At 35.7% G+C, this 16,676-nt stretch overlaps 1 protein-coding gene across 1 annotated transcript in view; it reads left to right on the top strand.

Moving 5' to 3' along the window:
* The window catches only part of LOC114475039 (glutamate receptor ionotropic, kainate 1-like), a 29,823-nt gene extending 18,993 nt beyond the window's left edge, over positions 1-10,830 (top strand). Inside the window, exons 8-15 of the mRNA XM_028465737.1 lie at positions 2,218-2,325; positions 4,082-4,195; positions 4,269-4,472; positions 5,288-5,511; positions 7,211-7,329; positions 7,400-7,617; positions 8,012-8,237; positions 9,597-10,830. Coding sequence (XP_028321538.1) covers positions 2,218-2,325; positions 4,082-4,195; positions 4,269-4,472; positions 5,288-5,511; positions 7,211-7,329; positions 7,400-7,617; positions 8,012-8,237; positions 9,597-9,886 — 1,503 coding nt within the window. The 3' untranslated portion in view covers positions 9,887-10,830. The remainder of the gene's footprint in view (positions 1-2,217; positions 2,326-4,081; positions 4,196-4,268; positions 4,473-5,287; positions 5,512-7,210; positions 7,330-7,399; positions 7,618-8,011; positions 8,238-9,596) is intronic.
* The last annotated feature ends 5,846 nt before the right edge of the window (positions 10,831-16,676 follow it).

Genomic DNA, 16,676 nt, shown 5'->3' with positions numbered 1-16,676 from the left:
CCTATTCACTTTTTCATTTACTGCCCCAATTGATAATCAGCATAATGTCAAAGCTTGGGTTTCAAGATTTATAATAATTCTGTTGCAAGTGGCAAATTATTTAGTAAAAACAAATAACATTAATATAAATAAATTGCTTGACCACGCCTCATTTTAGGATGTGCACCCATGCACAAGGACGCAGCTCTAGTTCAGTAGCTTTAATAGATGTGTGACTACAAACTGTCAATGTCACTATGGTTTTATAAATGTTTGTTCGTGTTTGCTCCAGAATACTTTTACTGCCTTCTCATGTGTGATGTATTCTGGTGCAGTTGAGTGAGAAATCACAAATCGAGTGCATATGTTTTATTAGTTTACTCATCTTTGAATTGAAACCCTTTCATTTCATGTTTAATGTGATGTCAACCATTAACTTTATAAAGTAAATGACATATTTGAAACATTTTCAAATCATATTTAATAGTATAATGTATGTATTAAGTATATTAAACCAAAAAAACATGGATATTGACCCTTGAAAACCATAAAAAGATGCATCTGGTATTAGTTATAACTGTTTTATAGGCTGTAGAGTGAGATAAATGCAATAATGCCGTAGCGAGAAGCAGAAAAACATTGTTTTCCTCTTTTCACATTTAATTTCTCTTGTGTTAATGGATGCTCAATACTGACGGGATTCCCTGCTGTGTTTAGATCTTAATCTTATCCTTTTAATCATCAGGAGCATCCAATCCATTACGATCCATGTCATCCCTCCATGTACAGTATAATGTTGGTGACACATGATCAAGTCATGGTCACTTCTGATTGTGTGACTTGGGATTTGAAAAGGGACTTGATGGCGTGACTAAAGCTGGACTCAGAGAAGCTGTCTAATCAAAGAGCAACTTCATCAAATGATGGCCTCTAAGCCTCTGGGAGTGTTTTTTACACTCACATTTCTCCTTAGAAAAATAAAAGTACTTATTCAACATTTTAGTGTAAAAAATCAGGAGAAACGACAGCTAAAGTTTCATTTTGTTGTGTAATTTGGATACATTTTGCCTGTATTTATTTCACTCAGAATTACAATTCTATTCCTGTAGTTTTGAGTCAAACAGTTTGCCGTTGACAAACTAACAGAAATATTCAAATATTCACATTGCAAAGAATGCAACAGTTAAAAAAGGGTAAAAAAAAAAGGATCACAGATGAATTAAGTCTGGGTAGAGTCTGTAGTCCAATAACCGAAGGATTGGGGGTTCGCATCCTGTTCTAGCCAAGTCGTTATGTTTTTGGGCAAGACACATCACCCACATTGCCTCGTATTAATGTGGTGTGTGAGGGAGTGTTGATAGTGGTCGGAGGGACCGATGGCGCACTATAGCAGCCTCACTTCTGTCAGCCTGCCCCAGGGCAGCTGTGGCCACAATAGTAGCTTACCACCACTGTGTGTGGAGTGAAAGAATAATGCACATCAATGTAAAGCGAGTGTCTATGAAAAAGTGCTATAAAATCCATTGCATTTTTATTAATAGTGCAGTTCCCGTAGGAAGTATGAATTGCTATAGAAAAGTGGGAGGGTAAGTAGCTTTTTCATGGATGGCCAAATGAGGTTGTGTTTGAAGGGGTAGAGGTATGACTGATGACATCATTACTGTGGAGGTAGGACTGAGTCCGTCGACTGAGGAGGTAGGGCGTGGGGGTGGGGCATCCAAACAAACTCGACGTTGCACACCCTTGAACCAAGCAGCAGCCATGTTGAAACTCTCAGGTCAGTCTGATCCTGATCCGCAGAGATATTTGAGGAACACACAGACAGACAGAGATTCCTTGCTTTTATAGAGAGATTTTATTTAACAGTGTTTGGGTCAGTTTAGACCTGTGTCGTAACTCGTCCACTCGTCAACTCCACTGCCGCGGTAATCTAACTGGACTGTTTCCACATATCTCTGAGCACTGCTGCCCACACTCTGCTCTCCTGTGAAACAGAAACCTGACCTGCCTGCTCCATTCATGTCATCATTGTCCACGACGGTGCACACAGCAGCTCGTTTTCCAACTCAGGAACCCAATGAATGCAAAAATAATTCTGTGAGATGCAGTTAGCATTTGTTGGTGTTTTTTGATGATAAAATCATTCATAATTCATTTTTTTAGGAGAAATTTATCTGCTCTGTTCTGCATTCATGTGTATAACATGAGGCGTGTGTCTTTGCGCTCTCTCTGCCACAGGCACAATGGAATGGCTTGACAGGACAAATAACTATTAACAAGACGGATGGCCTGCGGAAAGAGTTTGATTTGGACGTCATCAGCCTAAAAGAGGACGGATTGGAGAAGGTGAGCCTCTGACCAATCTTCATTCAACGCAGATTGTTACACTGGACATGCATACTGTAAAACTAGGACAGAATCAGTTAAGTGTTGAGGGATCAAGTCAGTGCTGTCATCCATGATAGGAAACAGTCTCTGCAGCTGCAGGAAGCTGGGAAGTGTCCTCAAAACAACATACAGAATAATTTACTGAGAGATGTCTGCTGTCCTAATTATGCCACATAATTTGACACACTGAGTTTTCAGATGAGTTGCATTTCTTCCTTTAATCAAGTTGAGAACGTTGCTTTCTGTTCTGCCAGGAAGCCTGTTATCACTTTCCATACAAAAATGGAAATAAAAAAGTTAAACCTGTCATTTAACCCTTAATGCAGTGTTTGTCATGAAAAAATAATAGTTGACTTTTTTCTTCATGACTTTTCTGAATTTCATACGTACAATTGATTAAGCATGTAATTACCATGATGATATTTTTTCAATGTGCTGAACACATATTGCACACATTGGTCAATTTGACCCCAAGATGTTTTAGCTGTGTAGAACTTGTCTGTCTGTTGTGCTTTATGTGTTGTAATCTGCACTCGCTCTCTGTCTCTCTGTAGACAATGTCCTCTAGGAAAAGGTTTACTGTCAATGAGGTTTTGGAACAGCTCTTTCACAGTGAAAATGATGTTGACGAGAATGTGTCTGAGACGGAAGATTCTATAGTGAATAACCCCAAATATGTTACAAAAAGGAGATAAAAATATGTTTATGAGAGGAAAAGGGGGCCATTGGTGTTCCTCTGGGGTCAATTTGACCCCAAGCTGTGTTAGCTGTGTAAAATTTGTCTGTCTGTTGTGCTCTCTCTCTAGAAAATGACCTCTAGGAAAAGGTTTACTGTCAATTAGGTTTTGGAACAGCTCTTTCACAGTGAAAGTCACGGAGGAGAATGTGTCTGAGACGGGGGGACGGTTCACCAACATAAATCAGTTCTGTGTGGGTCATGACTGTGCACCCCAAATTAGAAAATAATTGGATGAAAGATTTTCAAGCTACACTAACTCTAAAATGGAAAATTTGACCTGATCGTGGCACTGCAGGAAAGGTCATATCATCACCACAACCAACAGTTTATTCTAATTACTGTTGTCAGTAAATTTGAGAAGATTTGGATGAAAACTATAAGTTTGACCTGATGGTGGCGCTAGAGAACAGGTCATGGCTTCATTATCAAGGGGTTATTTATGTTTTCAACAAGTAAACTATGTCCCTGACACAAAAAACAAATTTTCTGGAGGCAAATATCCCTGGGGTTAAATTGACCCCAAGGGTAAAATATGTTGGTAATACTTATAATAATAATAGCAGGGTTAAAGGAAATCATAACTATACCTGTTATTCAATAAAAAACAAACATGCTTTTCTTGCTTTTAGGTTCGAGGCTGTGTGATTAAAACTGTTTTCTGTTTTTATTATTTTTGCAAGACAATCGCAGGCAATAACCGCCTGAATAAAGTTTGGAAAAAGGTCTGTATGTTGCTGGTTATACTGACACTCCACATGTCATCTCTGTTTTTTTATCAAATGTATACGCGGTTTTACTTCCCTGCTTATTTCTTTCCTCAATCTCTCATCTCCAGTTGTTTTCATGGTGGCTTTTCTTCCTTTTTTTCTTCCCTGGTTCTAGTTCACTTTTTTCCCCTCAATCACGTGAAGGTGTCTCGCTCAACAGATGTTTCGTAATCAGTTTATTTGTCTTCATGTGGCTGTTTTTAAACAGATTGGGGTTTGGAACTCGCAGACTGGACTCAACGTGACAGAAATCAATAAAGATTCCTCCACGAATGTCACGGACTCAATGGCCAATCGAACCCTCATCGTCACAACTATCCTGGTAAAGATCAGAGTAACATCATCGTCATCAGTGAACATCACAAATCTGACGCTGGTTTGTGTTTTCGTGATAGGAAAATCCCTACGTCATGTATAAGAAGTCGGATAAGCCTCTGTATGGGAACGATCGCTTCGAGGGTTACTGCCTGGATCTGCTCAAAGAACTCTCCAACATTTTGGGCTTTTCCTATGAGGTGAAGTTGGTCTCTGATGGAAAATATGGAGCTCAGAACGATAAAGGCGAGTGGAACGGGATGGTGCGAGAGCTCATTGATCACGTAAGTTCTCATCAGACGAACTTACTTGGGTTGGGTTGGGGTCAGTTCTAGTTGTAAAAACTTAATTAATAATTCATTACAATTATTTATTTAATTTTGAAAATATGTTGCTGTTGTAATCATAATTGATTTGTAATTGAGTTCAGATAATTGACTTTGTAATTGTAATTGCCTTGGAAATTTTATTAAAAAAAACTTTTAATTTATGATTTAATTAAACACAAACCTGGGGAACCATGTTACAATTCTATGTCTTAGACATACGTAATTAACAGTTATTAAAATATGTTTCATGTCAACTTTTCCCACGACCTGTCAGTTCTCTTGAGGATCATTTTACCATTTTCGAGGGGTATACTGACACAAAAAAAGCTCAGACGCCCACACCAAAAATATTAATACCAATATTTTCATGGATAAGGAAGCATAACAAGGTAAGCAAGAGATAAAAACAAGTGTTTTCGTGTTTTTTGAAGCTGATTCAAGACGTGGGTCAAAACTGACCCATTATCATAAGAGATGCTAACAGAAAGCTAACACAAGAGGAAGATTACGTTTTATGGGGTTATTTATTAAAGGTTCAGTGTATTTGTGATTAATTGTAATTGAACTTTAGTTATCGAGAATTTAATTGTAATTGACTTTCAGGAGGAAAATAATAATTGTAATTTTAATCGTAATTGGGAAAGATTCTGGCCACCGTAATCATTGTTGAATTGTATTTGTACAAAGATAATTGAAGACGTAATTGTAACTGAAAAATGTAATTGACCCCAACCCTGCCCCACCTGACTGCTGCTCTTGTTCTGTACCAGGTGGCTGATCTGGCAGTGGCTCCGCTCACCATTACATACGTGAGAGAAAAGGTGATTGATTTCTCCAAGCCCTTCATGACGCTGGGAATCAGCATTCTTTACCACAAACCAAACGGCACCAATCCAGGAGTTTTCTCCTTCCTCAACCCTCTTTCTCCGGATATCTGGATGTATGTGCTGCTAGCCTGCCTCGGTGTGAGCTGCGTGCTCTTTGTCATTGCCAGGTAAATATTCTCCTCTAGGTCAGTGGGGTCCACAAGAATGGGATTTTTTAATCTGAATGCAACATTATTTGACTTACATGTCAGCATTTAGAATAATGACCAATCTGAGTCCCCGCGACCCTGTGAGACAGGAGCAAATGGGTTTGAAAATGGATGGATGGATGGATGGACCAATCTGAGCATTCAATACGAGTAAAAAGAAAGTCTTTTTGTGTGTTTTTGGAGTCATTCTATATATCTTGTTGTCATTTTGTAGATTTCTCTTCTATTTTTGTTGTAATTTTGTGTTCTATGAAGTCCTTTTGTGTTTTTTGTCGTCATTTTGTATATTTTTTTTTCTATTTCTGCTGTTGTTTTGTGTCATTTGTTTTATGGAGTCATTCTATGTATTTTTGTTGTTTTATGTGTTATAAGTCATTTTTGTCTATTGTTTTCTATATTTTGTGCATTTTGGGTATTTCTCTACAGTTTTGTATGTTTTTTGGAGTCATTCGTGCTTACTTAGGGGGCCACACAAAATTAGTACAAGGGCCGCATGTGGGCCCCGGGCCACCAGTTGCCCATACCTGCTCTAGGTACACCCATGCCAACTCAGTGAATGTCAGCATTACTTCTCTTTCAATTCATGTGGGATTTGATGAAACAGGCTGTTGGATTTTTTTAATCTACAGCCAATAAATCAGCACAAAAATTTTCTTTTTAATCGCATTTTATGTTTTGAAGAATTAATGTCCACATGTAACCGGAAAGGTGCACCTAATAATTGTATTGTTTTCTACATATGTTAATATTACATTTTAGATATATACAAATGTTTCTTGGTTAAGGATTTAAAGCTAACTATAACTACTGTCAATATTTCAACATTTTTTAAACATTAGCAGGTTTTATGAATTGTTTCTTGTTTGCATAATAATTGTAATCATGGTTAAAGTGACTGGAGGCGATAATGTTTTAATCAGATGAATCCATAGAAGTGTAGGCCTCATAGATCAACAAATTGAAGATCAATTGCTCGAAAAAAAGATGTAAAAGTTTGTTTTCCTCTTTACAGTAAAGACTCGGTTTGTGGACATTGTTTCTCCCATTGCATTGTGGGATGTGAAGTCCAGTAGATGGATGCATAGAAGTGTTTTTACTTCATTCTTATTGTGATTTCTTGTGCGTTGTCACCATAGAAGGACAGTGATTCTCTTGATACCATATTTGTTGTAATTTGTGTCACTTCGCAAGACATTCAATTTCAGCCAGATTCGGATAAATCCGAGAATAATATTCTGCCATTGTTTTGCCACACCCTCCAGTGAAAACACTAGAAATGTGTTGGGAAGTCACTTTGTCAGAGTTTTTTTTGGGGAAAACATGCATCCGTATATGGGACTCCACATCCCACAATGCAATATTCAAAACTTTTCTAAAAATGATAAACTGAGTGTTTACAGTGGAAATCAAAACAAACATTTGAGTGACAATTTCAACCCTTTATTTATTTTTTTAAACAAATGCTCTTCGATTTATTGATCTATGAGGCCTACACTACGGATTTATTGGATAAACAATTATTGCGTCCAGCATCTTTAAAAAATAAATAAATACTTTCATTTTCAAACCTTTACTAGAAATACTTTTTACTTCAAAGTTTTGTGATTTTTCCTCTCATTTTCTGATCACTTTGGTCTACTTGTTTGTTATCTCTCAGGTTCACTCCCTACGAGTGGTACAATCCCCACCCGTGTAACCCAGACTCTGATGTGGTGGAAAACAACTTCACCCTCATAAACAGTGTGTGGTTTGGTGTTGGAGCCCTTATGCAGCAAGGTACGCAGATATAGACAGTATTTGACATGCGTTTGATGACAGATGTAACATCGTAGCCTGTGTCCGACAGGATCCGAGCTGATGCCCAAGGCTCTGTCTACGAGGATCGTGGGTGGAATATGGTGGTTCTTCACCCTCATCATCATCTCCTCATACACTGCCAACTTGGCTGCCTTCCTCACCGTGGAGAGAATGGACTCGCCCATTGACTCTGCAGATGACTTGGCCAAGCAAACTAAAATAGAGTACGGGGCTGTGAGAGACGGTTCCACCATGACGTTCTTTAAGGTCAGTTTAAGAGTGAATGGGTTCATGCTGATACAGCAGGGAGGTAATAATTCCTGTCAGTTAGTCTTTAACATCTGATATTTCTACTGCTTACGTAAAGAGTTCTGGGACAAAGAATAGGTGGCTATAAAGTTTGGAGTCTTAAAAACATTGTTATACATCAAGCTATCAGACAGATTTATTCTTTCTCTGCAGCTGTTGTTTAAAAGATGAAATGAGTTGAGTAGATTTCACTTCACGTGGCTCATCCACTGCCAAGCAATCAATTACTGGGTCCAGCCGTCACAGCGTCAAAATAAAACGCCAAATATATCAATGTTATCCTCCTGTTGGCAAACATCAGAATAAAAGGTTGGAAGTGTTAATGATGTTCGATCTTTATTTCCCATGATAGAAATCTAAGATCTCCACCTATGAGAAGATGTGGGCGTTCATGAGCAGCAGGAAGAACACGGCGTTGGTGAAGAATAACCGTGAGGGGATACAGAGGGTCCTCACCACGGACTATGCCCTCCTGATGGAGTCCACCAGCATCGAGTACATCAGCCAGCGTAACTGCAACCTCACGCAGATCGGAGGCCTCATCGACTCCAAAGGCTACGGTGTTGGGACGCCCATCGGTGAGTCAATACTGAACTAAAGGGTACCTGTAGTGAAAATGTATGTAATATCAAATGTGTTTAATGTATTACTAATAAACAAAATATGTGCAGCTTTTTATTTTTTTTTAAAAAACACATTAACAGAACTTTTTACAACGGTTTTACAACTTTGGGCATAAACTATGGAGATGGAGAGCCGCCATTTTGGTTAGGATATGAGGCACTTTCGTTGATTCCTATTAGCTGTTGCTAGGCAACAGTGTTCCATTGGTCTATGGTTTCTCAACAATGGCGGAATGTAAAGCCAATAGTTGCAACAAGAGAAAACCCCCACAGAAACATTTCTTTTATGTCTTTAAGCCAAACAACGACACTAAGTTAGAGTTAGCCAGACTTTGGCTCCATAATAGCGGTACGGGATGCACACTTAAAACGTTTTTGTTCTAATGAAATTCGGTGACATATGAGGACAGCTTCAAGTTGAGCTGCTATGAGAGGGATCTGCAGGCTAAGCTAAAGGGCTAAGCTAATGGGTACGAAGCCAAAGTTACGTCTGAAACCAGACGCGGTCCCGAATTTCTTCACAGAAAATCTCAATGCAGCTTATAAACGTACTTGTTCAGAGCACTACTACACTTCTGCTTACAGGGGACACTATGGCCAGCTGTCATGTGAATAACTGCATTCCCACCACATTGTTACCTCTTATTTCCTTGTGGATAAGTGATGAGAACTTACCTGTTCATTAGGGCGCTGTCAGGTGCTGCTTCTCTTCGTATCCTCCCGTCCATAAACAGACATCGTTTCACGCAGCTTTCATCACAGTTGCTCGCCATAATTAACAAATGACACCTAACTACTCAGCCGTGTCTCGTTGCTGCTGGTAACAACAGCTCTGTCCAGGTGCAGGGAAGCATACAAGAAGCAGGTAGTTGGTGAGAAAAGTGACATTTATTCCTCTCCTAACAAACAACCTGGATGCTGCACTTTTATCACTAGGGTAGAGGTTACACATGGCTGCTTAGCGCCGAGCGCCAACAGAAAAACTACACTTTCCACAATGTAAACACACCTGTTACGCCTTCACCTCCCACAATGCACCATTTCTTTAAAGCGACAGGCCATGCCGATCAATGAAAGTGCATCATCTCCTGTCTAAAATGGCGACTCTCCATAGTTTATGCCCCAAACTATAAAATTGTTCTAAAAAGTCCTTTTATTGTTTTTTTTTTCTTTTAAAATAGGTGCACATACTGTATTTAGTTTATTGGTAATACATTAAACAATTTTTTTATGTTATATTCATTTTCACTACAGGCTCAAAATAGTATGCAAATAAAATGTTTTGATTTGAAACAATGCATTGAAATGTTTCAGGTTCCCCATATAGAGACAAAGTCACCATCGCCATCCTACAGCTTCAGGAGGAGGGGAAGCTGCATATGATGAAGGAGAAATGGTGGCGAGGGAACGGCTGCCCAGAGGAGGACAGCAAAGAGGCCAGCGCTTTGGGCGTGGAGAACATCGGGGGGATCTTTATCGTGTTGGCAGCAGGACTGGTCCTCTCTGTTTTTGTAGCCATCGGAGAGTTCATTTACAAATCCAGAAAGAACTTGGACATCGAGGAGGTGAGTGTGGGCCAGTGCGAGTGGCATCACAAGTATTAATGAGGAAAAGGACACTGGGTTGGTTGGAGGACTCATCAAACCTACAAAGCGAATCTCAATGTCGTCGTCGTCTCCACAGGACTACAGTAGTTGATCAAAACAGGCCAACTGCAAGATTACAATCAAAACAAATGAGTTCGAAATTCAGCTTTGTGGGGATTTTTTTCTGTAGGTTTATTGTTATTCTTTTATTTTGTATTACAGACAAAACTTTTAGTCTAAATTGGAAGAGGTCAGTGTATGCTTTGGTTCATTGGATTTACCATTCAGAATAGGATATTAAAACAAAACAATTTGTGGTTATTCTATTTTCATTTTAAAATTCAAAAATTAAGATTAATATTCATGTTTTTTTTTACAAGGGTCGAGATTGGATAAACAAAACTTTAAAACCGGTTGATTTTCATTTGTTTGTAATGCTAGAAGACAGAAACAGAAAAATGCCCATTTTTTCATATTGTACAGCCTGAAGTTGCCATTTTCAAAGTAAGAGCGCGTATGAGGACAGTGCTGTGTTTAAAGACTTCTTCCTGGGGTTTCCTTGTGGTTAAAATGTCTTTGAAACTTTACTTTGACAGGATTTTTGACATGGCAAAACCAAACAAGGGTTGACATCAGCAGAAATCTCTGCACACATATCGTACTCATGCTAAAGTGGATGTGGAAGAGGTTTTTCTGCAATCATGAAGTGATCCATATCCATCATCAACTACTGTTAAACAGCAGCACATCAGTTATTTATCTCTACAGCACTTGTGTCAAACTCAAGGCCCAGGGGCCAAATCTGGCCCTTTGAAGCTCCGAATTCGGTCCGCGGGAGAAGCAAAAATGGGACTCGTGTAAATCACCAACTAATTAAGCTATAGATATCTCAGTCCCTCCAAATACACAAATTCAACGAAACTGCACGTTTTTTCCAGGGCTCACAGTTTTGCCATGCCTACATCCCATGATGGCAGTCATTTTGAACTTTGAAAATTTTTTGTAAATACTCTCATTTTTTCCAAAATCCTTCAATTTCTCCAAATGTAATAAAAATTGGTAATTGGTCACAAAATCAAGTAAATTTAACATCCTGCGAGGACTGATATCTGTCACCTATTGCTTGGATATTGTCGGCGGTGCCTTACATACTTGCACATGAATGATAAAATTGCTCGTTTTGCTTCCTATAATCTGTGGCCTACTTGAGATTAAACTGGTTTGTATTTGGCCCCTGAATTAAAATGAGTTTGACACCCCTGTTCTAGAGCAGTGTTTCCCAACCTTTCTTCAGATTAGGAGAACCCCTTCGTCGCTCCAATTTAGTAACCTTTCTTGTTTTATTTACATATGTCAACCTGTACGTTTAACGCACAATAAATATCAATTTTGTACATTACAATCATTGTATATCACAGAATATATTTACCAAATTTTTTTAGTAATGTACATAACATGTTTGGAACAATTTAGTAGGATATTAAGGCCATAATATTGTTTATTTCATTAATGCAGTTTATTGTCAACAGGTGGAAAATATGTTGGACGAGCATGTACAGTGTCTGAAATAGGCTTAAAAATGACTCAGCATGTTGGAAATAGATTAATCAATGTTTCCAAGTACCCCCTGCAATGTGTTAATGTACCCCTGGTTGGGAACCACTGGTCTAGAGCATAGTCCTAAAATGGGCTCTTACTTTGAAAAGGACATCTTCTGCTCGCACGATATGAAAAAACAGATGGTTGTTTTTCTTTAGTCATTTAACATTTAAATCAAACCGTTATTAAAGTTTATTTATCCCTTCTTTACTCTTGAAATTCAATCGTAATTTTGCTTTTTACAATGGAAATCAAATGATTTTTTTTTTTTCTCCTTTTTTAAAGTGAAAATCCAAAGACTAAAACACTGACTGTAAGAATAATTTAGAAACTCTTTCTGTGGAGACAGATGGTTGTCGACATTTTGAAATTGTGACACTTGATCATCTTGGCCTTGATGTTTTTATTTTTATTTTCCAGCAAAAAAACATTGTAACTTTTGTGTGAATTGAGTTGATATGCAGTCACTTTGGACCAAGACAGAGTTATTGATATTATATGAGGCATGATCACAAATACACTGGAGTGTTTAGAACTGGTTTAAAGGATTGATTATTTGCATGTTTGCCATTATTTCTACAGCAGCGCACACACACTTTGATATAACTGCACCAGTTTTCTAAATGTATACATGTGTTACAAACATCTTTTTGGTTTCATTCAACAATAGCTTTTCCAATTGTTTATGAATGAGTTGTTCCCCCATTTCCAAGTTTGAATTCATTAAGTCACTTGATGTCTGTATCTCATGTCCTGTCGCTATTTTTGTATCATATGAATCAGATGAAAATACATATTTACGTTTTATTATGTTGGAATTGTTTCAGAATGACTAAAGATATGTGAAAACATTCTTCTATTTTGTTTGATTAATTTACAGATAGTGGCTTTATTACTATAAGGTCACAACTTCCTGGTTATGGGTGAGACACAAAATATTCAAACTAAAACCTTAAGTTAAGTTGAACAGATGGCTGGACTTTCTCAATCACTGTGCATAAAAAGTGCTGAAGTGAACTACTAATTTCACAATAAAAGCCCTAAATTAATCCCAACCCATTGTCTTATTTAAAAAGAAAACCTTCAGGAACAAGCTGAATAAAAATAGAAATTACATTAGGGTCCTACTGGCCATTCGGGCCTTCGGACCCTAATAATGCAGGGTTTGTATTACCTAACAATCATAATTTGTGTTTACTGTAATATTTGGATTAGTGTTGCATTCAGTCTAATTAAATTAACATATAATATTGAAGTAAATGTAAACAAAAAGTTTTCTGAATAAATGAAACAGTATATTATTCAAAGTGTTATTTACAAGTCGTTAATTGAATGTATTAATAAATATAATAATTATAAATTAATCAATAAATTGTAAATATTAAATTGTATATATGTATATATATATCATGATAAATCATTAATAAATAAATAAAAAATATTGATTAAATTAATTTTTGAATTATTTAAAATGTACTTGCTGGAATCATTACACCATAGTCATTGACAAAACTGTGTCCAAGCATTAGGCACATCAAAGCGATCAGCAGATGCCTTTGAGGAAGACTGGCAGTTGACAGTTGAAACATATCAGGAAAACAAGAACAAGTAAAGTTGTCTGAATAAATGAAACCATGACATATTCCAAAATGGTATAAATGCAAATAAAAAAATATGCAATAACCCTCTGATATGATTTAGAATTTGCTGCATGACTTTGGTCCAAAAATACATCATGTAATTGCATTTAATAATGTTTGACAGTAAGTTTTCAGCTAAAATTATATATTTTTTTAAAAATGACCACATTTATTATTCAAGTGGACAAGTTTGAATTCAGTTGAATTTGTGTCTTGTTAAAGGCTAATTTAGTGCCTGCGTTGTTTTGAGATGTCACCTTGGAGTTAATGTAATATAGCACGGTTTATTTCATGACAAAATAAAAGAGGAATTCAGGTGAACGCTAGTTGGGTCAATAATACATTAAACAATATAGGAAGCCAAACTACTTCTGGCATGAGCAAGTCAACAAAAACTTGACATAATGGATTTATTGTGAGATTATTTATGACTAACCAATTGTCGGTAATTGCTTTGGAAACACATTGTTTCATGTTTAACTAACGCAGTAGCGACAACGTGTGATAGCTTTTAGTGTTAACGATTGTATTACTTTCGCCAAGCTAGAAAAAAACAGAGACTGATTGGATTCCATCTCTGACAACAGCCAAGTTAATTAAAATGCAATGTACTTGGCAGAACCGCACGCTTTGTTTTAGTGTTTCCCGTTGCTGCTCTTGACAATGATAAATCCCTGGCAATTAATTCACAACTTGTAAAATATTCATAATGTGACAAAGTGTGAGTTTTACAGCTTTTGTTGTGAAAGGCACTTCTGCTCTAACTTCTAGTCTCACACATGTAATAACATAGCGAGCAGTGATAGGACAAATAAAGCTGCAGCATGTGTAATCTGTCAGCGTAAAACCAGCTGTTAATCTCATGGTTGACGCATCCTCTGGTTTCTCTAATTTCTCTGTGTGATTACATTATTATATATCCCCTCAATTATATAATCCTGTCAATGGGACACTGTGACACCCACATAAAATGAACTTTATTGTCCCTTTGACATTCAATCAGTTGGGATACAGTGGTTTAGCAGATTACATTATGGTTAGAATGGTGTTGAAGGTCAAAGGCCTTAAACTGGGAGGGACTAATTGGAAATATTGTGTAGTTATCTGGGATTAAAAGTAAAGTAAGGACGTCCTTATGTCAGCATTTATCCACCAAGCACTGAGTCGTCGACTGGCGCTATTTAGTACAGGCTATGGAGAGAAAATGTGTCTCTTATTATGCATTCAAACAAAAAAAGAATTTGAAATTTAAAAAGAAAAATGTTTGCAAATAACTGGTTTTGTTAACAAATCAAATATTAGTTTTCATGAGACAAAAAATTACGATTCCTGAATTTTTGTTTGTGTTTCCTGAATATTTGAAAGACGTAAAAATAAAAACATTTTGAAAAAAAATAAGTAAGGCTATAGTAAAGCATGAAAATAGAAACATTTTGATTTTTTTTTTTCTTTTTCTTTTTAGGTAAGGCTATAGTAAAAAATCAGAAGTAAGGCATACAAATGAGGTAAGGCCATAATAAGGTATAAAATTAGATATATTTTGAAAAAAAAAATTTATGTTTTTTTTAGAAGTAAGATTATAGTTAGGCACAAAATTTTTATTTTATTTTTTATTTTTTAAGTAAGGCTTTAGTAACTCATGAAAATAAAAAATATGACAAACACAGTAAGTCAAAGGGCAATATGAGAAATGCCAAAAAACGAAGATAAAAATAGAAGTAAGGTAATGGAAACATTTAGATTTTTTTTTGGAGGTAAGGCTATAGTAAGGCATAAAAATGACAAACACCACAAGTGGAAAGTAAGGCTAAAGTAAGGCATGAAAATGGAAAATTTTTGAATTTTTTTTCCTTTTTTTTAACCTTTTTTTTTTTGGAGGTAAGGCTATAGTAAGGCATGAAAATGACAAACACCACAAGTCGAAGTTATGGCTGCAGTAATGCATAAAAATTAAAAAAAAAAAAAAAAATATTTTTGAAAATGTTTTCTTTTTTTTTTTAAATCTTTTTTTGGAGGTAAGGCTATAGTAAGGCATGATAATGGAACATTTTTGAATTTTTTATTTTTATTTTTTGGAGGTAAGGCTTTAGTAAAGCATGAAAATGAAAAAAAAAAAAGACAAACACCACAAGTCGAAGGTAAGGCTATAGTAAGGCATGAAAATGACAAAAAGAAAAAAAAAGAAAAAAAAAAAAAAATGACAAACACCGCAGGTCGAAAGTAAGGCTATAGTAAGGCATGAAAATGACAAAAAAAAGAAAAAAAAAAGAAATGACTAACACCACAAGTCGAAGGTAAGGCTACAGTAAGGCATTAAAATGGAAAAAAAAAAAATATTTTTATTTTTTGGAGGAAAGGCTATCATAAGGCATGAAAATGAAAAAAAAATGACAAACACCACAAGTCGAAGGTAACGCTACAGTATGGCATGAAAATGAAAAAAAAAAAAAATATATATATATATATTTTTTTGGAGGTAAGGCTATAGTAAGGCATGATAATGGAACATTTTTAAATATTTTAAAAAAAATTTTTTAAATTTTTGGAGGTAAGGGTAAGGCATGAAAATGACAAAAAAAAAAAAAAATAAATAAAAAATATGACAAACACCACAAGTCGAAGTTAGGGCATAAAAATTGAAAAAAAAATTATTTTTTTTTTTTTTTTTTTTGGAGGTGAGGCTATAGTAAGGCATGAAAATGACAAAAAAAAAAAAAAAAAAAAAAAAATGACAAACACCACAAGTCGAAGGTAAGGCTATAGTAAGGCATTAAAATGGAAAAAAAAAAAATATTTTTATTTTTTGGAGGAAAGGCTATCATAAGGCATGAAAATGAAAAAAAAATGACAAACACCACAAGTCGAAGGTAAGGCTACAGTATGGCATGAAAATGAAAAAAAAAAAAAAAAAAAAAAAAATATATATATATATATATATATATTGGAGGTAAGGCTATAGTAAGGCATGATAATGGAACATTTTTGAAAATGTTTTCTTTTTTTTTAAAATATTTTTTTTGGTGGTAAGGCTATAGTAAGGCATGAAAATGACAAAAAAAAATGACAAACACCACAAGTCGAAGGTAAGGCTATATATAGTAAGGCATAAAAATGGAAAATTTTGGAAATTTTTTTTTCTTTTTTTTTTTTGAGGAGGTAAGGCTATAGTAAGGCATGAAAATGTAAAAAAAAAAAAAAATTTATTTTTTGGAGGTAAGGCTATAGTAAGGCATGAAAATGACAAAAAATAAATAAATAAATAAAAAATATGGCAAACACCTGCACAAGTCGAAGGTAAGGCTATAGTAAGGCATGAAAATGTAAAAAAAAAAAAAAAAATTTATTTTTTGGAGGTAAGGCTATAGTAAGGCATAAAAATGGAACATTTTTGAAATTTTTTTTTCTTTTTTTTCTTTTTTTTTTTGAGGAGGTAAGGCATGAAAATGACAAAAAAAATTTACAAACACCACAAGTCCAAGTTAAGGCTACATTAAGGCATAAAAATTGAAATTTTTTTATTTTTTTTTGGTTTTTTTTTGGGAGGAGGTAAGGCTATAGTAAGGCATGAA

Source organism: Gouania willdenowi, chromosome 13, assembly GCF_900634775.1.
Source record: "Gouania willdenowi chromosome 13, fGouWil2.1, whole genome shotgun sequence".
Classification (NCBI taxonomy): Eukaryota; Metazoa; Chordata; class Actinopteri; order Blenniiformes; family Gobiesocidae; genus Gouania; species Gouania willdenowi.
The sequence above is the reverse complement of the archived record's forward strand: the minus strand, read 5'-3'. Positions and strand labels throughout refer to the sequence as shown.